Genomic DNA, 24,379 nt, shown 5'->3' on the forward strand with positions numbered 1-24,379 from the left:
TATGCAACATAGTAGCAACAAGTAAACGATGAGGTTAAAGAAATAAGTATGTGTTTTAGTAGCGACAGTTGACGATGAGGTTGCTACCAAGCTTATCACAGCCAATAACAGTTCTGATTTACCATGATAAGTAAAAAAGTAAATAAATCAAAGATGGGTTAGGAGAGTTATCTGTGTGCAAACCCAATTGGATCACCGATCACTTAGAGCGTGTCGTACGCGTAATCAAACATCGAGTGTGCAATTCCCTGCTTTCCACAAGATGGAGTCAATATTGTGACTGGCCGTATAGAAAAGCAAGGAGCAGGACCAAGACTAGAAAAGCAATATTCAAGCAATGCTAGAGCATGGAAGATGATGTGCCACGGAAGCTACTCGTTTGTAAAAGGGAGAAAGAAGCTAGAAGAGCTATGCTAGACAAAGTGTTTCCTTTAGAGAAGGGGGATCTGGTGGTGCTCGATTAAGAGAGAATGCCACTTCCGAACTCACAAAGAGCCTGTGCAGGGTGTGGTGGTGGTGCCAGCCCTCCATTGAAATAGAATCTCAAAAGTGTTGGAGCTGTTGGTCGAGAGCCAAGAGAGTGAGAAATGCCAGAGCCAACAAATTATGGATCCACTTTCTTCGAATCCTTTCAAGTGAGGATTGACCTCAATCGGGTGGAAAGTAAAAGAGAACTGATTAGGTTTTAAAAGATTGGATTTTTTTTTTCTTCTTCTTCAGATAAAAAAAGGAGAGATTTTGGGATAATTAGCCTCAAGGTGGAGATGAATATCCTGTAATACATAAACGTAAAGAGGAGTTGTACTCCGATGGTGTTCCGACTAGCGGTACTCGGGTGGTGTAATATGTAATCTCTCTCGTGATTTTATTGGAAGGTGGAAAGTTGTGGTGGTATAAATGAACAAAGATCTTCCTGGCATGCATGTACGTAGACTCCTCATTTTTATTTAATTTTTTTTTTTTTTACTTGTTTTATTTATCATTCACAAGTCTTATATACATGGTAATTGTCGTTTTATACTATTTCTGATTTGGTTTAATGCATCATTCGTTAGCTTCTACATGTTAAAAACATTTATCTTTATCTAGGGATGTCCATTCTGCCCGAAACCCAAAACCCGCCCAAAACCCGAAAAAAAAACCCGCAGCGAACTCTGCCCGAGCCCGACAAAACCCGAACCCGAACCCAGACCGAAATACATAGGGTCGGGTTTGGTCACACTATCTAAACCCGGATCGACCCGAACCCAACCCGATAATTTGACCCTAAACCCATTAAAAGGGTTAAAAGCCCAAACCATATCCGCATCAACCCGAACCCAAAACCCAGTTATATAGGGTAAAAATGCCCGACCAAAACCCGAACCCGAACCAGACCATAATTCCCAACAACTATATTTTCATTTATTATCTATTTATCTTCAACAAACTTTTAGTCTTTTGCTCATTACTATTTACTTTTGGTCTTCAAGACAAATTACCTTTGACCGTATCCTTACTACTCCTTTCTCTTCCCTCCAACAACTCCCCAAGAACAAGACAACCCAATCACACGTTCATGATGAAGAGATTGGTGGGTTTGATGGTGCTGCTAAGTTTGCATTCACTCAGAAAATTTGCAGCACCTCCTCAAATATCTCTTTCTAAATGTGGTCACCAATTTCGAAAGCAAATCAACGTGTCGGATTCACACCACCACAAGAAACCGAAACTCCCAAAAGCCATCAATCTTATTGTCAAATCAATGGTCGATTCACACCACCACAAGAAGTCGAAACTCCCAAAAAAACATCAATCTTATTGAGTTATTGTCTTGGAATTGCTTGCTTTTGCGGGTCTACCATTTTTCTTTTTTGCTTTTCAAAAATGCAATCCGTGTGTTTTGAATCTTTGATGACCGTTGGGTGGCTTTACGATGTTAAAGTTAAACGGATCAAATCCAATAAAAATAATATGGCTTTTGATTAATTAGATGAAAAAGAGGTTTTTTCTTGAGATCTTGAGATCTAATAACTGAAAATGACGTTCCTGATGAAGAGATTTAATATTCTTTTATTTCATATATTTCGGGTTTTACCATACTCGAAACCCGAACCCGAACCCGACGGGTACCCGAAATATAGGGTTAGGGTAGGGTTTGGTCACATGTATCCAACAAATACCCGAACCCGACCCGCAAAGAATAGGGCCGGGCCCGGATAACCCGATACCCGTTCAAAACCCGAAAAATCGGGTTCGGGCCGGGTCGGGTACCCGTTTGGACATCCCTATCTTTATCTAATAAAACAGAAAGGAGTGGGAGGACAGATTCCACATCATAAGGTGAGACGTGGTCAACACACCCCATAGCTATAGCCACTAAAAAATCATAGAGGGTGAATTAAAAAGTTTTTATAGGATGAGTTAAAAGGTTTTTCTCACCTCGATCACCCACCCCACACAAAAAGAGTTAACATTGGACAAAATTTTTATGAGTTGAATTTTTTATGGGCTTAGAAACATGAGCATGAGTTCAATTAAAAAAAAATGGTAATAGTGGGGGTATGCATAGCCAAAAATCAACAATTGCAGCTGGGCTTATAAACTGTTGGGCCTCCAAATTTGACATGGTACTGCACAATTGGGTGACCTAATTGATGCTATTGGGCTTATGGATAATAGGCAATTGGGCTGGCCTTGCGCCACGACGAGTTGTTTCGTGCCGAAAGTGCACATACGCCTTGTGCCGAAGGCGCGACGTGTTGTTTTGTGCCGAAGGCACGTATTTCGGCACGCGTACGCCTTGCGCCGAAGGTGCGACAAATTGTCGGGGGTAGAGCAGCAGGCGTGTCGAGGTCTTGCGGGCCGTAGGCACGGGCATATCCTAGTTTTCATATAATGAGCTGATGGGTTTCTTTTCGACCACTGAACAATAGTTGTTTTGATCACTTGACACACCCATATACCCAAATTTGGTATACTATGGACTTACACCTCATTAGGCTTAATTTGCTAAATTTGCTTTGAAGCTAGATTGTGTTATTAATTTTAATTATTTGTTCTTCTATTTTGGTAAATGTTGAGCATTACTGGGTAGTAGTGGTATAAGGAATTCATAGTTACTTGATTCAATTGACGGCGTCAATTTTGTACTTACAATGAATGCCAAGGATTCAAGCTCAAATACAAAGCTGAGGAACGCCTTATTATTTTCATAGTAAATTCTAGACTACAACGCAAGAGAATTTTCCAGTACAAGCTGATCTGGATGGGTGAAAGTGGCACAGGGCAAAAGCTTAATTAAGCATCACATTACCTCTTAAGTATGTTTTCAATATATTTATTTCATACTATATTGGATGCAGTAGCATGAAGTTGCTGTTGGAATATGGTACTTCATGGATGTGATGACGGCAGTCAAACTGATAAGATGGAAACATCAACTTTTAACAGTGTTCAAGTGGTGTTTGCAAAACAGGGTATGTAAGCACTGTAACGCCCCTATTGTATTTATTGTTCAAAATTATTTATTTTGTAAAATGTTATATAATATTGATTATATTTCTTAAGTTGACTATCAAATGTTGACTATTAAATTATTGGAACCAAATTATGTTTGACTTTTAATTTTAAAAAGAAGGGAAAATATTTTGTTTATCTTGAAAATGGCTTAAAAGGTAAGTTTTTAAGTTTTAAATAATTATTGTGTAGAGATTTTGCTAGTAAGGAAACATTTTTTTTTTCAGAAGAAATAATTACTTTATTTAATAAAGATAAAAAGGGAGAAAATGTGGAGAGATTTGGATTAAAAAGTAAGTATCCTTAATTGGGGTGAGAGATTTTTAAATTATTGAAAACATTTTCATTTGTATAAGGAAAGAGGTAGTAGATATAAGAAATGAAACAAACTATATTCAAATGAGAGATTTTTGGAAAGATGGGTTTTTATTTGTAAATGAGGTATGTAGAGATTTTATAATTATGGAATGTTCTTTAGTTTTTTTTTTGAGATCTAAAATGAATGGTTTACTGGGGATAAAAAGAAATAAAGAAAATGAGAGAAAGAAAAACAAAAAGAAGAAGAAAAGTGAGAAGAATAAGAACTAAGAAAATAAAGTTTTTACTACTTATTGTGTTTCTCTTAGAATCTACGTAGAGTATTTATATTGCTTGGTGTTGCTTGAATCTTACTTAGAGTGGTGTTCTTTTTCTTATTGTTCTTTCACTAGAAGAAAAGGTGAGTAGACCTCACTTAATAAGCTATTCTAATTACTTCAATTGTTGTCTTTCAATTGTATTCAATTTATTAAAATAAAATATATTTTTGGTGGTTGGAAATTTATAAAAATAAATTGGTAGTTGGAATATTAATGTTTGGTGTACGTATAATAATTATGAGATGTAGCACATATCAATAGTGTTATTAATTTTAATTGCATGAAATTTATTAGCATTTACATTAATGTTATTAATGATATATATAATATATGAGAACACTACTAAAAAAGGACTTGTGATGACGGCTTTTAGCCATCATGAAACAGGTTTAATGACATTTTTTAATGTAAAAAACAACCGTCATTATAGAGCCCGTCATAGAAGTTAACAAAAAACGTCATAAATTTGATGACAGTTCTGGAAAAGTTGACATAAAAGCTCGAACTTAATATGACAAAAATTCATTTATAAATGTCATAACTGGATCCTTTTGCATGACATGTTTTACTTAACCGTCATAATTTACTAGAAAAAGGTCAATAACTAAACCTTCGTTTATGATTGTTTTTATTTAAGCGTCATCCTGAGAAACAAAAGCGTTAAGAAATTAAAACTAAAAACTGTCAAGAATTGGTATGTAAGACAACAGTTCTTTGGAAACCGTCATAACCTTTGCCCCACCCCCCTATAAATCTGAAAATTCCTGTAAACCAATGCATTCATACACCCTGACAACTCAAGTTCATTATGGAAGCAAGAATCATACTTTTATTACCAACATAAATCAGTCCAAGAACTTGTTCATATTACATGATTTATTCACAAAGAAAAAAAATTAAATAACTCAAACACTTGATTCAAAATCAAGTCTCATAATCCAACAACAATGCAATTTACATAACCCATCCAACAAATTGCTAATCAACCGATCCACCTCAAACAAACTTAATTGAGCTACCATGCTATCTCACTTATAACCTAAAAAACAATATGAAGAAGAATGTGTTAGTTTGTTTATTAAGTAAACTAAAAATATAATCATATAACAACTAGCTTCTACACAGTATTAAAAAAATACACAAACAATGTGTTAGCACAATAAGTCAATAATTACTAAACGAAAGAGATACGATCAGCTATAACAGAGAATCATGTTGGTTAAGCCCCAAATAACGTACACCACTGTAGGATATATCTAATCCCTATATCTACCACAAGTACACAAATAACCCTTTAGCTAATAGGCAGATTACTCAATTCATCTATGGATTAGACATATTCAAATAGATACAAGTGTTGGTCGGAAACTTCCACAAAGTGACAACCTCAGCCCATTAGATTTCAAATTGTTTACAACAAGACAAAATGTTTAAGAACATTATTTGAGCTACGACTGCAAGGATCATCTCATGGAAGGCTAGCTGCTCCTGGGTTACTTAGAGTGTACAAACTTACTAGGTAGAAGCCAAGAACCTTTATATACTTAGAGTGTACAAACTTACTAGCTAGGTAGAAGCCAAGAACCTTTATACTCATAAAACTAGCTCGTATAATTTTTTTCTTTTAACTAAATATATGAAAATAATTTCCATAACTTTTACCTTATGTGGTATAAGTCTTGCACTCATTTATTTAAACCCTATATAGAAACCAAAGCACAAACATCCTAATTCAATAATTTTTGTGAAAGAAAAATTCCACAAGTGAGAAAAATAAATTATTGAAAGGCCAACCACTAACAACATGTAGGGCCCCAATTTTCTAGACAATTGAATATTTAGATAAAAGAGCTCGATCCAAATATTCAATCATCTAATAAACCAAGACATGAGCGGTTTTGACTCACATGAGTCCAACTAGAACTAAAATATAAAACACCCCTTCGAACATCGCGTTCAAAGAAATTTCGACAAAGTTTCCTCTGTATTTCCAGCATTTCATAAATTTACAACCTGTCCTAACCTGAAAATTAAATAATATACTTCCATTTAATATATTAAAACCTCAGTCGTAAACCCAACTACTAAAAGATATTGATTCGTGGCACCGGCTACTTAACCATCTCGACAAATGCCAATTAAATCAAGTAGCTGCAGTGCCCCGAAACCAATCTCTTACTCTAGATCGGTCTTTTACACTTGGAACGTTCATCAACATCATAATTTCTACCTAATGAATGCATTCTAATATGGATTCATTCTTAAATATAGTAAAGAAATAATAATTTATTACAACACGCTCTTAGAAGGAATAAATTTGAAATTAAAATGAATAGGTAAAGGAACCGTTGTATCACTCAGAGTGCGCTTCATTCACGTTAAATTGTTCTTAACTTGCCCGTACGCCTTTTCTTGTCTTATGAGAGCACCTGTTCATCCCTGTGAAGATACTCCAACGCTCAACGTTGGATATGTAGTCAATATATAATAATCAACTTGAAATGAAATTGAAAATAAAAGACAAGGTAATTAACACATACCTTTAGCTGCTTAATACAACTTACCGTTTCCTTATTAAATCCTCGTGAGTGCATTGATTAACATAATTTCAAGAAATACGTTAGCATTCAATATAATTCAATATATTCATGCATAACACGTACAATTATATATTTCTCATGCCCAACTTCAACAACGATAAAAGAATATTAAACATTCAATTTCCTTTCTCAAAGGGGTAGGGGTTTTCCTATGGAAGCGGCTGAACCGGGTGGCTGCCTACGTACCCATTTAGGGATCAATCCAATCGTAGTTCTCCTATTGATAAGGTGGTTCTATAGGAATAGCTTAAGCCATTTCCGATGAGGAAGGCGGTATGAGTTCCGCACTCATGTTCTAATTATGTAACGTCTACTAATTAACCGATTTCCTACCTCGAATCTGGAAATGGCCTGTGGTGGTTTGGCATGTGGCCTGTAACTGCTGGAGACGACCTGACGCGGCTAAGCAAACGGCCTGTAGCGGCCCCAATAGCAATCGTATGAAATACAACGGAAACTATGGTTTTCAGTATTAGGTGGTTTCTTCCACTCAATGATTTCTCAGCTCGGTTGGTTTCGTGTTTTCTACAATTTTTATTCCCTGCTACTTAATTGAAACAGTTGATCAATTGCCTTACGTACTCCAAATTGTCATAAAATTGAGATATGTAGTAAACTAATTAAATGAACCTCGAGGAATCCCCTAATTCTAAACTTCACTACCATCTTAATATCTATTCATAGAAATCACTAGAGTGGTTAAATGAACTTAGCTCTTATTCCATTCCACCAAAAAACAGTGTTTTAAGGATGGGGAGTGATTTGTCTGTAAAACAGCGGTCGAGTTTGTCATTTCGTTCGCATTTCAATAAAATTACAAAAAGTTATTTATAAACAAAACTAATCTGAGCACGTGAATTTGTGAAAGTGAATTTAGGTGAGAAAATGATGAAAATAAAAGAAAATAAACTTTGATTTCGGAGATAGAAAATCCGTTTGAGCGAATCATATCTCTGTTAAAAGAGTTAGTCTCAATTTTTTATCCCTAATAACGACTCTTCATCTCTGAACGAGCATTATTAGCGCGTGGAATTGATTCAGCCATCTCTGGGTGAACTTACTCGATTCCTAATCGTTATAATTATCGGAACACCCTCCCTAACAGATATAATCCTCACTCAGGCAGAGTTTCTGCTATGAGATCACAGAACTAAAGTGTTATTCTAATTAACATAAAATAAAACTGAATTAAAAATATTTTAATTAAAAACTGGAAATTAAATTCTTCATTACACTAGGAAAGCATTAAACTACTCTACTCTTACTGATGGAATGCTAACCATTCCATGAGAAAAACTAAAACTAGAACCTTCTATTTATAGTTTTTTTTTATGGTCTAGATTCAATCCATCTAATCTAAATCTAACGGTTACAAATAAAATATAATATCCCAGGAAATATTCTAGGAATATTTTCTAGAATAGTAATGGGCTTGGACTAAATAGTATCAGGCTTTGGCTTTATCTTCATATTCCAAACTGTACGACTATTTTTTGGAAGCTAGATACCGTTATGTAAAGTTTCCTGTGCTAATCATTTTAGCTGGTCGAATGCTTGAATCAGAGTTAGGAGATGGAAGATATCGCCATTTGAAGTTTTCTCCTGACTTTTGGGCTGATTTAGGTCAGTTTGACCAAAATCTCTTTTTTAGCTAGCTTAGGGACTCAAGTTTAGATTCTTCAACTTGTTTCATAGTTCTCTGAGTCCATGAGCTTTGCTGACAGTTTGGAGCTTTAAATGAGCTAATATTGAAGATTTCAAGTCCAAGCTTTATTCGGCTGTATTTCATGCTAAAATGCAGGTTCTGTGTGTATTTTATCGTTGTCTGTTGAAACCTGTGAAAACATGAAAATATAATTAATTTACATTTATTAAACACATAATTGACCTAAATGTAATGTCTCTACTGGGTTTAAAACACAATTTTTGGTACTTATTAGGGAGTCAATTTTGGTGTCCAATGGTTCGGACCATTCTACGCCACTTCGACCGGCACGGAATTAAAAAAAAAATAATAAATAAATAAAAAATTGGTCATAATTAGTTTCTGACTTGGTGGGGACACAAAACAATTGACTCCATTCCACGCCACTTCAAGTGGCACCATTTGGGTTTTTACAAACCACGTCATTTCAACTCGCGTAGAATGCACTCTCTATTCCTCAATAACACTCTCTATATATGGAGAGTTATATACAGATAGGGGGAAAAAACCACCGCCACACCCTCCGCTTTTGAGGGAATGGGGAGCCATTGCACCCAGCCTTAGTGAGTTACTTGATTTTGTTATACTTTTTTTTGTTAAGTTGTTGATGGTTTAATGGAAAGCCAAAATGGTCCAACCTAGTGCCTAAAAAACTGAGAAGGTTGACGGTTTATTCTATTGACACTTGTGGTCATACATGGCATAATGTTACAACAGTCATCATAAAATTATTATATTTTTTTGACACTTGTGTCATACACGACATAATGTTGCAATAGCCGTCATAAAATTATTATATTTTTTTTAACGCTTGTGTCATACATGACATAATGTTGCAATAGCTGTCATAAAATTATTATATTTTTTTTACGTTTGTGTCTTACACGACATAATGTTGCAATAGCCGTCATAAAATTGTTATATTTTCTTGACGATTGTGTCATACACGACATAATGTTGCAATAGCCGTCATAAAAATATTACTAAAACACCTATCTTGACGGATTTCAATAAAGCCGTCAAGATAGATAAAAAGCAAGCGTCATAATATGCCATTTTTTTTAGTAAGGATATGTATATTTAGGAAGGATTAGAAAATAATTTAGATATGAATCAAAGGGTATGTATATTTTTGGTGTAACATGACATTTTTGAAATGTTATAAAGTTGTTGTACAATATTTTATGAAGTAATTTTAACATTCTCTTGTACGTTGGAATTTGTGTTAAATGATACAATCTGTTCTACGATACTTTCTGACCACTTATGAGACGTAGTATTCTTGGTAAGTTACGCATTCATTAAATGCACCATTTTTTAGAAATAATTAAGGACATAAGTAAATGTTCAATTGTTATATTTGTGATGCTACTAATAGATATTGTAACATTTATGGAGATTTGTGATATTTCGAAAGGAATTGTGGTTTAATATAATAATTTTAATTGGCACGCGAAATAATAAAAATGGTTATGAGACATATGCATAGTATTAAAATAAATTACATAACGAAAATCTTAGTTCCTAATTATCACAACTCATTTGATTATATAATGTTGATTAACCCTTGTGAATGGTATGTTATTTTGTTTTAAGGGAACTTGTAGCCCTTGTAGCCGAATAATAGTTTTGTTTATCTCGTCGCCTATTCAGTACGAGACACGTGATATTTTATGCCTAAAAGAGACTTACTCACATAATTTTGGCTTCTATATGGGGGTTACCTTGTATACGACATCCCATTTGGGGTAACTATGCCAGAGTGGTTCCATTATGTGAGGGAGGCATGCGGATGGTGCATGTTCGGTTCAATAGAGGGGAACGATTGTGGTTGACGGTAAACTAGATAAAACCCCATAGGGACGACCTGATTCTAGGAACACTTGAATAACTATAACTAATGATATATCTAGGTGTACGTTGAACGAGGATAATTGATTATTTGTCTTTGTGAAATTTTTCGTGGAAACTGTTCTATTTAGTTTGCTGAAGTGGTTTATTATGTATCTGATTATACTTGGTTTTATTATAGTTTATTTTTACTCACCATTGTTTTGCATAAGAGTGGATTGAATTAATTTTTATGCAGAAAGCGACCTACTCTGTGATACGGCCTACGCTAGTGTAAGTATAGAGTAAGTTTTGTCTTTTATTATTTTTATTAGATGTAGTGGAAAAGCTCCTCAATAGAGAAACTAAATGCTTTAATATTATTAGATTAGAAGCGAATGCGCCTCGGTGGAGGAATTAATATTTTAGGGCTACACGCACCAGCATTTATAATGCTGACCCGATTTGCATGTTTGTTTATTAGGTGTGTTCATAAAATGAACGTAGCCGATAAGTCTCGGCAGGTTGATTATTTCATGTGGTTTGGCATTAGCATTTCATTTAAGAATATGTTTGTTTTTTTTTTTTTTACTAGTTAAGCTGGGGTTAAGGCAGACCCCCACCTGTATATAACCAAAGTTTGAATTTTACATCCACTGATCTAAGAGTATGGTCATTAGAGGGCGCAACATTACAAACTTGAATACCTACTAATCCCCTATTACATACTATATTGTATCCTCATTAGGAAACCCCTCAATGAGGAACAACCATTAGAGAACCAAATTAATACATCCCAACATATCCATAGCCCAACATAGCCAGGCTCCAAGTCTGTGCACAATACATTGGCTAGTACTATCAACCCACCATGCAAGCCTGATAAAAAGCCTGGAACCGAGCCCAGACATTCCAACCCGCCTGAAAAGTGGATCTGGTTCGAACCAACCCGACACTCTCCATCTCTACCCGTCTTCTAACAACCACCATCAGCTTGACATCATCCCAATCCCAACGCAACCAGCAATCAAACATCCCCTTCCAGTCCTTCGCCATATCTCCTTATAGAACCCTAGTACCACCAAAGCTTCCAAAAAAACCAGATGCCAAGAAATAGCCTTCGGACCCAATCCCTCAACAACCTGCTCATAGTGGTTGTACAAGGCCTTCCCTTGCCATCACTAGCCTCCAGAGATCCCCTCCAGCCACCTCTAGGTTCAAGTTCCAATTTTTAGCCAACAAAACGTATCGAATGTAGTCCCAAGATCACCCACAAGAACTAAACCGCTACACAGCGAAATCTCCGGAGCACACACTCTTTTCTCCAGAGATCCCCTCCAGCCACCGCTAGGTTCAAGTTCCAATCTTTAGCCAACAAAACGTACCGAATGTCATCCCAAGATCACCCACAAGAACCAAACCGCTACACAGCAAAATCTCCAGAGCACACACTCTATTCACAACCACTCGACTTCTATTGAACAGATTCACCAAATTCACTTCCTCAAGACACAGGATAATTGAAAACTAAAGCTGCACCTTACAATCCGCAAAGAGATGAGGTAATCTCATGAAAGAGAGGAGACAGCCGTCCGAAATGGCACAGGGTGGTGACATCAACCCGAAAAGGCTATTGTATAGGTGAGAGAGATGGGTTTATTATGCTAAACCCTAGGAGAGAGAGAAAGCAGCCATGAGAGAAAGCAGCCATGGGTTTATTATGTTTGTTTTCCCTTGAGGTGTAATAGATTTTCAGTTGAAGCAAAGATGTTTATTTTTGTTGTAATTAGAATTGAGGAGTTGTTTAATCATATTTGTAAAATTTTAAAATGAAGAGTTTGTTTAATGTAGAAATATTATTGGTAAAAAAAATATTTTGAATAATTAAAGGACGATGGGTTTTTAGAAATTGAGGAGAGTTTGAGTCGGGAACAAATATTGTTTTCCAATTTTGTCAAAATTCGAATGTGACAAGCATGTTGACTGAGTTTCAAAAAAATAAAATAAAAATCATAACAGTGTTTTGAAATGTCACTTATGCCTCAACTATCTCATAGAATGTGTAAATACAAGTTGCGAACTCTCAAGTTATTTTATAGTTAGAAGTAACCTTTCTTTTGCAATAGTCATAAATTTGTTGAAACTAAATTGAGTATAATCATGTTTAACCCTATAATGGCACTATACAAGAAGCTATCCCATTTAGTTGTTCTGAACATAGTACAAAATATCAGGATGTGGCAAAATATTGATTCCTAATTTATGGATATGTATTGTGGATATATCCTCTTCTTTGGGGATATTTGACATTGTTTCATATGCAAATATCGATAAATATCGTAGATATTGTGGATATTTCTTAATATATCATGATATGTACTTTATATTTATTTGAAATATAATGATAAATATTAAATAAAATTGTTATCTACACAAAATATCGCCAAATATTCCCAAATATCGCAATGTATTCTAAAATATCATAAATATCATTGATATTTATAGTTGTATATATCTCTAAGCATATCGCAATATTTACATATCCTTTACTGAAATCTCGATATTTATCGCAATATATCACAATATTTTGTACTATATTTCTGAACGCCATATGTAAGCTTTGCCATAGTAATTACTTAGCAATTAATTTATGGTGAAAACAAAATTGACATTTGGTGCGGCATATGGAAACTTAAGCATATCAATGCTATGGTGAGGTTGCATTTGGCAAGTCTTGAATTTGGTAAGACAACCTTTAATTATACATGTCTCTAGCAACTTGCAATTCGCATTTAAGACTTAAAGTTTTTATTCTACACCCACATATATGGCCGACATATCAATTTCGAAGAATTTGTCTCCATAATTCTTTTTTTATAATCAATGTGCGGCAAGAAAATCAGAACAACAATACCTAGTATTATAATATATGGTGTATGGAAAGTATGCTCTAGACTATGAAAAATTAGGATATTATTTGAGTTTTATGTAATTCTCTATATACCCTACAAATACCCTATAAGGGCATCACCAATGCAGGCCGTCAAAATAGAGGGCTACATCAGCCTTTTAAAGGTTTAATTAGAGGAGAGAAATGATTTGAAAGGCGTATGTTGGAGGGGTTCTACAGTGCCAAACTTCATAAATGAAGAATAGTTCCTGGAAATATTTGATTTGATGTACATGTTAAGTTGGTCTAGTGGTGTTCAGCTTGATTATGTGAATCGCAGGTACTGTGTTCCAACTAGGTGATGGGATTCAAACCCGGGTTGGGCTATGTGAAAATACATTGGTGACGGGCCGGGTTTGGACAATAGAGTAAAACATGTAAGTAAAAACTCTAAAATTGTCTTCAAATATAAAGATACTTTTCAAGGATGGTATTTATAGAGGCCCTTATAGGGGCTGCATTGGAAAGGTGCTTTTTCAATTGCTCCTTCAAATTTGAAGATAGGCCCATATAAAGGCTCCATTGGTGATGCCCTATGGGTATAATTGTTTGTAACTTTGAATCATTCAAATTCATCATATTCTCATTTGAGTGTAGAGAATCATTCAAATTCATCATATTCTCATTCAAGTGTAGAGGATAGAAAGAGCTCCTCTGACACCTCCCTCTGCATTCTGTGAGAAAAATGGAAATGAAGTATTCTTTAGCAGCCAATAAGAAACCTCATGCGGTTTGCATACCACTACCATTCCAAAGTCATATTATTGCCATGCTTAAATTTGCAAAACTTCTACACTGCAAAGGCTTTCACATCACCTTTGTAAACACGGAATACAACCATCAAAGGATACTGAAATCTAGAGGACCTGATTCGCTCAAAGGCTTGCCAGACTTCGAATTCGAAACCATCCCAGATGGTCTAGCTGTATCTGATATCAATGTCAGTCAAGACATATTAGCCCTTTGCGACTCCATGACGAAGAACTTTCTAGGCCCATTTCTCAACCTCATTGCCAAGCTTAACAAAGCATCGGCAGATAACCCTCCAGTTACATGCATCATATCCGATATATTCATGAGCTTCCCACTGGAAGCAGCTAAAGAGCATGGTATCCCAAATGTTCTGTTATGCCCAGTGAGTGCTTGTGTTTTGATGATTTATCTTCATTGTCAACACCTAGCTGAAAAAGGACTTGTCCCCGTAAAAGGTAAATATATATCAAAACCTTGATAATTTTTTCGTTTTTGTCTAGTATTATTTGAACTCAATGCGAATCTTTACTGATATTTCCTTTTCCCTGACTTAATAGATAAGAGTGATTTAACAAATGGGTATCTCAACAAACATATCGACTCGATCCCTTGTGTAAGGGATATCCGACTCAAAGATCTTCCGAGCTTCTTTTGGGATGATGATAAAACCCTGCACAATTATTTCGATGAACAAGTGCAAAGCGCCTCTAAGGCTTCCGCAATCATTTTCAACACATTTGATGCCTTAGAGAACAGTGTTTTAGAAGCAATGAGATGTCTACTACCTCCTATTTATACAATGGGCCCTCTTCAGTTGCTTCTTGAGCAACTACCACAGAACACCCAATTGAGATCGGTGGGATCCAATCTGTGGAAAGAAAATGAAGATTGCATTCCATGGCTTAATACTCAAGAACTGAACTCTGTTGTTTATGTTAATTTCGGTAGTACCACAGTTATGACTTCGCAACAAATCAATGAATTTGCTTGGGGACTAGCTAATAGCAAACACCCTTTCTTGTGGGTTATTAGACCCGATCTTGTTATCGGCGAAGCATCAATTCTGCCACCACAGTTTGTGGAGGAGACTGCAGAGAGGGGTTTGGTATCAGGTTGGTGTCCGCAAGAACAAGTCCTCAGGCACTCTTCCACTGGTGGGTTCTTAACGCATAGTGGCTGGAATTCGACTATGGATGCTATATGTGGTGGTGTTCCAGTTCTCAGTTGGCCTTTCTTTGGTGATCAACAAACAAACTGCAGGGATGCTTGTGTTCATTTTGGTATTGGTATGGAGATAGGTAATGATGTCAAAAGGGATGATGTCGAGGAACTTGTGAGAGAGTTGATGGAAGGTGAAAAGGGTAAGGGAATGAAGAAACAAGCTATGGTGTGGAAGAAGAGTGCTGAAGATTCAGCAAAATCTGCTGGATCTTCTTATGTGAATTTGGATAAAATTATCAAGGAAGTTCTAACCCGTACGCAACTAGAATAAACTACTATTCTTATTCTATACGTACTAGTTTGGTTTGAATAAATTTCAATCTTGAATTCTTGGTACAATGGTACTTACGTTTACTTAAACTCAAATCTTGGTTCCTTATAGCATCTTTAATTGTGAGACTTGAAAAACACCAAATATTTTGACCAAATAAACACCAAACATTTTCAGCCCAGACATCAAAGATTCGACATCAAATCCCGCTGCTTTAGATACACCGCGCGAAAAAGCCCATGCTGTTTTCAGAACATCACGCCATATATGCCCAAAGTACAGAACATAATGGTTTAAAAAAAAAAAAAAAAAAAAAATTCATCGCCACATAGCTGATATGGCTCGTACTCTTTTGTTCACTAGTCATGTTCCTTTAACTCATTGGGTTGATGCAGTTTCTGCGGTAGTCTATCTCATCAACCGACTCCCATCTCCTATTCTTCAATGGTCATTACCTCATTCCCGTCTCTATGGGAAGTCCCCATCCTACTCTGAGTTGCGTATTTTTGGTTGTGCATGTTATCAATATTTAGGAGCTTATATGACTAACAAACTTTTGCCAAGAACTACTTAGTGTGTCTTTTTAGGTTACATCATGCAGCATAAGGAGTGCAAGTGCTTTGACTGCTATACAAGCAGATGATCAGCTCCCAAATGTGTGTTTTATTATCCGTATATTGCTGCATTACAATCCCTCTTACGTTTGACGAAAAGACAACCCATAGCTTTTACTGTCTTTTTCAAGTTAAGGAGTATTTCAGACCACTTATCATAAAAGCTGTGTCTTAACACCAAAAGGAGCCTTAATCACGCTTATTACAAAAACCAATAGCTGCTATGGAAAAGTGTTGAAAAAGTCAAAGTCAACAGTGAAAGTCCTCAAATCAGAAGACCAAAGATGGAGGCCATTATTTCAAATTATGAAAACTTTTCCCTAAACCTACCTTAGTCAAGAAGGCACCAAAAAGTAAAAGCTAAAGTGAAAGGGGTGAGGTGTCTAGTTTGTAATGGAGGAGGGCAAATCTGTAATTGGCAAAAGTAGGGCTATATAAACAAAAAGCAAGGGAGAGAGAACTCATCCATTGTCTTAGGATCCAAACCATTTGGTTTGTTTATTTTCTTGTCTTGTTTTCAATTCATGCTTTGTAATTTATTGTTGTTTTAATTTAATTCAATCAACTTGTTATGTCCTTTTCTTTATTTCAATCAAACTTGTTATTTGTTATTTGTTTTCATTTTCAATCTTGTTTGTTGCTTTCATTTCAATATTTTAATCAATCTTCCTTTCATGTTTTCAAGTCATTTCAATCAAACAATCAAGCTTTCAAGTTCATTAGCTAAAAACCATTCTAATCCTACAAAAGTCTACCTTTTTTCTTCATATCTCCCTCACTCAAACTCGATCTAAACAATTTAAGATAAACCTCAACTCTTAATCTAACTCTTTTGAAGTATACTCATTACAATATTACAAGCTTCAAATGGTGCCGCCGTCATGGATTAAAGGAGTGAGAGTGATTGGTTGAGAATATCTGTTATGATTTGTTTTAAAGTAGTAACATCTAGAATCACAACTTTTGAGTACGAGTTTCTTAAAATATCTCTCCATAGTTTTAAAAACCAGAAGATATAAAAAATGAAAGTTATACGTCCGAAGTAACCAAAATGATACCGGATTAACATATAATTTTATCTTCTTGGCAAAACCTCTATATAGATAGAGATATATTTTGAATGAGAAAACAAACCAAAAAAAAAAAGATGAGGTATCTCCAAACGAGAATTAAACAAATAGAGTAACCCAAAGTGATACTATTCTCTGTTTAATTCTATCTTTTTGCCTCCACCTCTCTATTTTGTCTCGAGAATCTGACGTTAAAATACTCAAAATTTTCCAAAATTTTCAAAAAAAATTTCTTTTCTTAAAAATCTTTCCCCTCTCGTTTAAATCTTTTGCCCTCCTAAATCTCTCTCGTTTCTAAAAAAACTTTTCAAAAATGTCTTCTGTAGCAAACAAAAACCCTCCACCTAGCAAGACTGGATAGATCAGTTTCAATGATCGTGTGCAAGCACTTCCTAGAGAACTTCAGCTTAAGATATGGACACATATACCAAAAATCATTCCTGGTTTAGGTAAGAGTTCATATGCACGTAAGAGACGAGCTAAGAGAGAAAGTTGGTGCTTGAATTGTGAAACACCAACTTGCCCCCGTCTTCAACCTCATAATAATTATGTTTACAAAGTCTACATGTGTTATCCCCCAATGCATTATGCTCGGTCCAAGAGAGTAATCCAACTATCTGGTTGGGATTGACTCAAGTTTTCCAAAAACTTTCAAGTCTTGGGGATCTGACTTAAAACAACCCACCTTTTTATAATTTCTATCAAACTTATTCAAAACCCAAAAAAATTAATTAAAATTTTCTTTCTGTTATCTATACATATTTTCCTACAGTTCATGTACAGTTCTTTCCATTATATGGTTCTCATCTACCATTGGATATGAGTGTATCCTATACGTTATATTGCATTTTCGATATGTTGTACAAAGAATAGATATGATTGATAGTCAATCACTATCTCAAAGCTCAGCTTACAAATCTATAGTACGTGGTGTTCATATCCTCAATTTTATGCACGAATGCAGGCCTGCCATCCCACCACTTCTTCTCTCCCTTTGCCAAGTGTGATGCTTCTTTGGAACAGATGTCCGCACCAAAGTTAACCTCACGCCAAGTGTTAGTCACAATGATCCATTCCGCGAGCCCTTTCACTTTGTCCCAAGCTGCTCGAATATGCCAATGTACCTGATCATTTTGAAAAGATTTCACAGCCGCAGTAGAGTCGGATTCCACCCAGATATGTTTACATCCCAGTTCCACCGCTTTTGAAATGCCCTCCACTATCGCAAAACTCTCCGCTATAAAGTTAGTGGAAATGCCCAGACCTCCAATATATGCACCAATAACCTTGCCGGTACTGTCTCGAAGAAGCGTGCCCCAACCTGAAATTCCCAGATTACCTCGTGAACAGCCATCAACGTTCACTTTAATCATGGTACTGGGAGGTGCTACCCAATAGCATTCAAGTATGCATGGAGCCCTCCTTAGCTTTGCCGGTAACTTCCAGGCCTTCAGAACTTCCAAGTCTCTGGTGGAATTGTTCATGTGTTTCTTCGATCGGTCATATGCTCTTTTGATCGCTCCTCGAACTTGAAACATGACAGACCTTATGCTCGACTTTTTGCTGCCATATAAGACCCCATTTCTATTTCTCCAAACAGCAACCAAACAAGTGATTGCAGCTGCCCTCCATAGATCCCGTCATTTGAGGGGCTTCATTTCGACACTTTATTAACATATCCTCCCAATTTGCAATCTTCGTGTGGTGCTGCATGTTCTTTTCTATGAGCTCCCAGCACCTTTGTGCAAACATACATTCAAATAGAAGATGGTCTTACGTTTCCTCAACCTCTGCACAGATGCAACAGCGAGACGCCAACTGAAAATTCCTCGCCCTTAGTTTCTCGTCTGTATGCATGGCCCCATTAAGTATTTTCCATCCTATCCCATGCGTCCTTGGCAACACCTCAGCTGACCAGAGAAACTTGGTCCACAGCGGCCCATTGTCCCTCTCTTTTATTGCTTCATGTGCCGAGCTTACCGAGAACAAGCCATTGGTGGATTGGAGCCATACTCTTCTGTCTTCTCTGTGCTGATCTGGGAGCTGCAGCTGACTTAAATCCACCCCAAGGCTGTTAAGAATTTGTTTCAGGGAGTTCGGGAACTTCCATTGATTCCCCTGAATGCAAGCACTGAGTGGTGCTTTGAGTTTCTGCAGAAGCCTTTTGTCCTGGAGATGGTTTCCGATGATCACCTCCCCTATCCAGTTATCCCTCCATAAACTTATGTTCTCTCCTTTCCCAATGATCCACCCTTGATGCGTATCCATCTCTCTGAGAGCCCATTGTAGATCGGTCCACACTGTAGATTTCTTATGGCTCGACCAACCCCCCGATTTGTTCCTGTATTTTCCATTCATGAACTCTGACCAATCCGAAGTGTCGTTCAATAAACTCCAGGCAAGTTTCATGAGCATCGATAGGTTTATATCTCTGAGCTTACGGAGGCCCAGTCCACCCTCTTCCTCTGGCCGACAAACCTTTTGCCATTTTACTGTGATGAATTTCCTCTCCGATGGGCTGCCACTCCAAATGAAATTTCTGATAATACCCTCGCATTCTTTAATCACCGACACTAGCCATTTGTAAATAGCTATGTTATGTACCAGTATGCTATTGAGAACCTGCTTAGCCAGAACCACTCGACCCTTGAAGGATAGCATCTTTCCCACCCAACCGACTGCCCATTTCCTGATCTTGTCGACCATAGGCGCTAACGTTGCTCTTGTAACCCTGCCCACAATTAAGGGAACACTTAAATATCTTTCCGGTAGGAAACCCTCTTTTATGCCCATGATATCCTCAATGTCCTGCTTCCTTCTATGTGCCATTGGACTCAAGAAAATCTTGCATTTAGCTTTGCTTATTAGCTGCCCCAAAGCCAACTGATAGGAGTCTAGAAGCTCCATGAGATTAATGAGCTGCCTCCTTTTTGCATTACAGAAGATAAATATATCATCAGCGAACATAAGATGTGTAGGGCTGGAGTAATTACTTTGTATCACCATTCTCTCAATTTTCCCCTGTTCACGCAAAAGCCATTCCAGCCCCTTTACTCGACAATCCTCTCGAAGGCAAAAGTATCGGGCGAAAGTGGGTCTCCTTGCCTGAGCCCTCTCTCCACTGTGAAACACCGAATCGGACCTCCATTCAAAAGAATCGAAATGGTATTATTCGTTACAGCTCCCTGAATCCACCCTATCAGTTTCTCATCAAACCCCATTCTCTGCATAACTACCTAAAGAAATTTTCAATCCAGAGTATCAAAGGCCTGCGAAATATCCAGCTTGATGCCTATATTTCCACCTCGTCTCCTGACATGCAGCTCATTGACGAGCTCAAAAGCCAACCCCATAGCTTGAGAAGAGTTCCGATTAGCAATGAACCCATATTGTTCTTTTGTGACGATCCTCTGAGCGAGAGTATTTAGCCTTGAAGCCAAGATTTTTGTAATGACCTTGAACCCGAAGTTTGCCAAACATATCGGTCTGAATCTATCCAGCTTATTCGCGCCCTTTTCTTTTGGGATCATTACCAAGAAGTTTGCATTAAAGCTTCGCGGAATACGACTTCTGATGAAAAAATATTGTACCGCCCTGGCCATGTCCAACCCTACTACCTCCCAGAAAGTTTGAAAGAAGTGACCTATGAAACCATCCGGCCCAGGAGAGCTATCTTGGTTCAAATAAAAAACTGCCTTCTTTATTTCCCCCAGAGAGGGCAACCGAGTCAAGCTCACATTATCCTCGTCTGTCACAGACCTTGGCAACAACTTGATAAGGTCATCATCCGTCGGTAGCTCGACTCTTTTCAGTTTCTTAGAAAACTGTCGCACCATGAAATCCCCAATCTCCTTTTGATCAGAGAGAATCACCCCCTCTGTGTTTCTGAGTTCTGAAATGTAAGATTTATTTCTGTTCATATCAGCTAAGGCGTGGAAGAACTTAGTACTTTTATCCAGATCATTGTCCCATTTTACCTTGGACTTCTGCCTCCAAAAGGATTCTTCTTGCTCTAGCAAGCCCTCGACTTTGTTTTCCTGGTTAATCAGATCAGTGGCCAGAGCATCAGTGAAATTCCTCTCCAACTCTTTTTGCATAGTCTCCAGAACCTCAGATTCCTCTCTAACTTTTGTGTCCAAGTTCCCAAAGATATTTCGATTCCAGCACTTCAAAGCACCTTTCAGACGCTTAAGCTTTTGGGTGAGCACGAAAACTGAGTGTCCTTCTATGGGCTCTGACCAACTCTGAAGCACTAGATCCTTTAAGCTTGCGTCAGTAGTCCACATCTTGAAGAATTTGAAGGGTACATTCCTGGGCCTTGGGATTGTGATTGTCCAGCCAACAAGGGGTGAGTGATCAGAGCACAGCTTACTCAGCGCCCTGTACCTCCAACCTGGGTGCAAAAGATTCCATTTAGTGTTTACAAAAGCTCTGTCCAGCTTCCCCACAACCTTGTCCACTCCCATCTGTTTATTCCACCAAGTGAATTCGAACCCAGAGTGAGGAGCCTCCATCAGCTGATTTGAATTTACCATATCTCTGAAGTCCGTCATTGCTACAGACCGGGGAGTTCTTCCACCTTTCTTTTCTGTTAGACTAAGATAAGCATTGAAGTCGCCTATCATAAGCCATGCTCTAGATGAAGAGTTTAGACTACTCAACTCCGCCCATAAATGTCTCCATCTCACATACACTGAACTTGCATGAATGATAGTAATCAACCCATTCTGGGACTCTACCGTGATGTGTTGGCTCGATTGACTGTGTAAAGTTGGGGCCAACACATCATGCCTCCAAAGCAACCAAAGATTAGGCACCCTGTTGTCATTAGAATTGTGAATAATTTGGGTGCAAAGCCCCACCGAACGAAGAAAAGATGTAGAGAACCTAGACGGATCCATCTTAGGCTCAGCTATACCAATGATATCTGGCTCCCATCTTTTCACAAGCTTTGCCAGCCTAGACTTCGTTTTATTATTCGAGATACCTCAAACATTCCAAAATATGCACCTCATTAAGAAAAGAGATGTGATTATTATCGAATGAGGCAAGCCTCAATTCTTATTTACTGATTTCCCCCCAGGGCGAAGCCTTGTCTTGGGTGGAGAAACCTTTTGCAACTTCCATTGCGGCATATATCCTCTTTTCTTTGCTGTGTTATCCCCTTTATCAGGTGGTAGATTTTCCTCTGCCATGTCTGCCCATCTATTCGATGTGGAACCCCAATCTTTATGCAACTCAGAGATCTCCGCGTGCTGCGTACCCCCAGAACATGGAGGAGTACTCCTCTCTTCATTGTTTCTCTCGATTGCATCCTGTTGCAGGCTAGTATTGTTGGAGTTCTCCTGGTCCCCATGAGCAGTACCCTGATGGACCACCATATGGAGAACCATATCTGCCTCCACATTTACAATATCTCATTCCCTTTCTCCCGATCTTTGATGGAATGATAAGGTTATCACTCATATCATGTAACACCATAGCCAAAGAATCTGAGGAGACCTCCTTATCCACATCCACAATATCATTTGCCACTTGCGGCTCTATAGCGTCAAAGAAAACCTCTTTGACAGCCCCTTCCACCTCTTCACTGATTGTGTTCAAGACCTCGAAATTGTTATTTACCACCGGTCCACTAGCCGTTCCTGAGGTACTACCTTGCTTGACTTTCCAGACCTCCGAACTAGTTTCCCCGTGTTCCCGCCTATGCCTGTGTCCCCTTTTCCTCTTGGGAAGAGAGACGTCTGTGGGAGGAGGGGGAGGGGTCGAGTCTGTGACCACAATTTTCCCGCCTACACTCATGGCCCTCTTAAGCTTCTTACATTCCGTTACAAGGTGCCTGACAATTTTACAGTGATTGCACATCTTAGGCAAGTTGCCCACTTCCACTGTTCGCTAAAAGTTATAGTGAGGCGTTTTTACATATATCTGATCCGGTAACGGCTTCGACAAATCGATGTCCACCAGAATGCTTGCGTAATACCCATACTCTCTACGCAATGTTTTCTCGTCTATTTGCATTGGGTAACCAACTCCTCGTGCAATAGAGAGCAGCGTTTCCGGCACCCAGAATTCTTGTCCAAGTCTCGGCAGACGAATCCAAACCAAAGCATGTGATTGTCTCTGCAATTCTGGATTGAAATTGGGACTCCATTGACTTAGACGGAGAGGGACCTCGTCAAAATTCCAGGCCCCCTGAGCCCATACTCTATTCATGTCATCTGTATTTGAGAAGCGAAGGAAGAGGAAGCCTTTCCTAATTGGCGTGATAAGCCACTCCCCAGATGGATTCCATTTTTCCTTTGCCAGTCTTCTGACCTTCTCAAGCGGCATCTTCACCAAGTCAATACGACCAATGAGGCAGTGTCTGCAGTACTCCAATCCTTTTTCATAGGCGGAGGGTGTGATGGTGATGGAGGGGTAGTCACCCATCTGTTCTGGAGGTGAGAGATCATTCATCACCACCTGTGGCAGAGGGTTTTTCTTTGTAGCTTCTGCATAGCTCCTGACTGGTAAGTTATTAGCATGCTCCATCCATGCTAACGGATAAACTTCTTTTGACATAATAATAAGATTTCAGTGCATCCTAAAGATGTAAATGTAGTTACTTATTGATAGATTTGATAACCAAGTGTTTTTTTCTCCATATTCTATATTGTTTTTATTTGTTTCAATATGTGGTTGTTATTTTTTATTCTCCACTCTTAATTTCCTAAGAGCATTTCTAGACCAATTCGTGCATGGGTAGACATCAATGATTCTATCCATAATATCTTTAGAAGTTGAAGTAATCCAAACTTACTTTCATGGTTGTTATTTGGTTATATTTGCATAATCTGATAAGTTCAGTAGTGTACTCAAGTGGGAATGAATTACTTTGTACATGTTTAAGGTTTGTGTGTTAGTGGTTTACATGCCGATGGTATTTTGGAGTAGATAAATTTCTCAGGGAGTGTCAGTGGTGCTGCCAGAAATAAGAGATTCTTACATGGAAACACAAATAGGAGATTTTTCAATAGAAGGTGAGTTAGTAGACTAAATGAGGTTTTCTTATTTTTTAGAGTATGTTTTGCTGAATATATATATAACAACCACATATTGAAACAAATAAAAACAATATAGAATATGGGGAATAGTCCAACAACTTCACAAAACACAACCTAACTTAGTTATATCGTATTAGATTTGTAAGGTGTACTTATGATTATGATTATTATTATTATTATAAT

The 24,379-nt window shown here is 37.6% G+C and overlaps 2 protein-coding genes across 2 annotated transcripts; one reads left to right on the forward strand and one right to left on the reverse strand.

The window, feature by feature from the left end:
- Positions 1-13,792: 13,792 nt before the first annotated feature.
- Positions 13,793-15,534, forward strand: LOC147518655 (7-deoxyloganetin glucosyltransferase-like). Its single transcript, XM_086590453.1, has 2 exons — positions 13,793-14,429; positions 14,532-15,534. Exons 1-2 carry the CDS (start codon positions 13,907-13,909, stop codon positions 15,464-15,466), a joined length of 1,458 nt encoding a protein of 485 aa, XP_086446579.1. The 5' UTR covers positions 13,793-13,906; the 3' UTR covers positions 15,467-15,534.
- Positions 15,535-23,045: 7,511 nt separating this feature from the next.
- Positions 23,046-23,714, reverse strand: LOC147518656 (uncharacterized). The gene has a single exon (XM_086593973.1). The coding sequence runs from the start codon at positions 23,712-23,714 to the stop codon at positions 23,046-23,048; it is 669 nt and encodes a 222-aa protein (XP_086450099.1).
- Positions 23,715-24,379: the final 665 nt, after the last annotated feature.

Source organism: Coptis chinensis, chromosome 2 (assembly GCF_015680905.1).
Source record: "Coptis chinensis isolate HL-2020 chromosome 2, ASM1568090v1, whole genome shotgun sequence".
NCBI lineage: Eukaryota > Viridiplantae > Streptophyta > Magnoliopsida > Ranunculales > Ranunculaceae > Coptis > Coptis chinensis.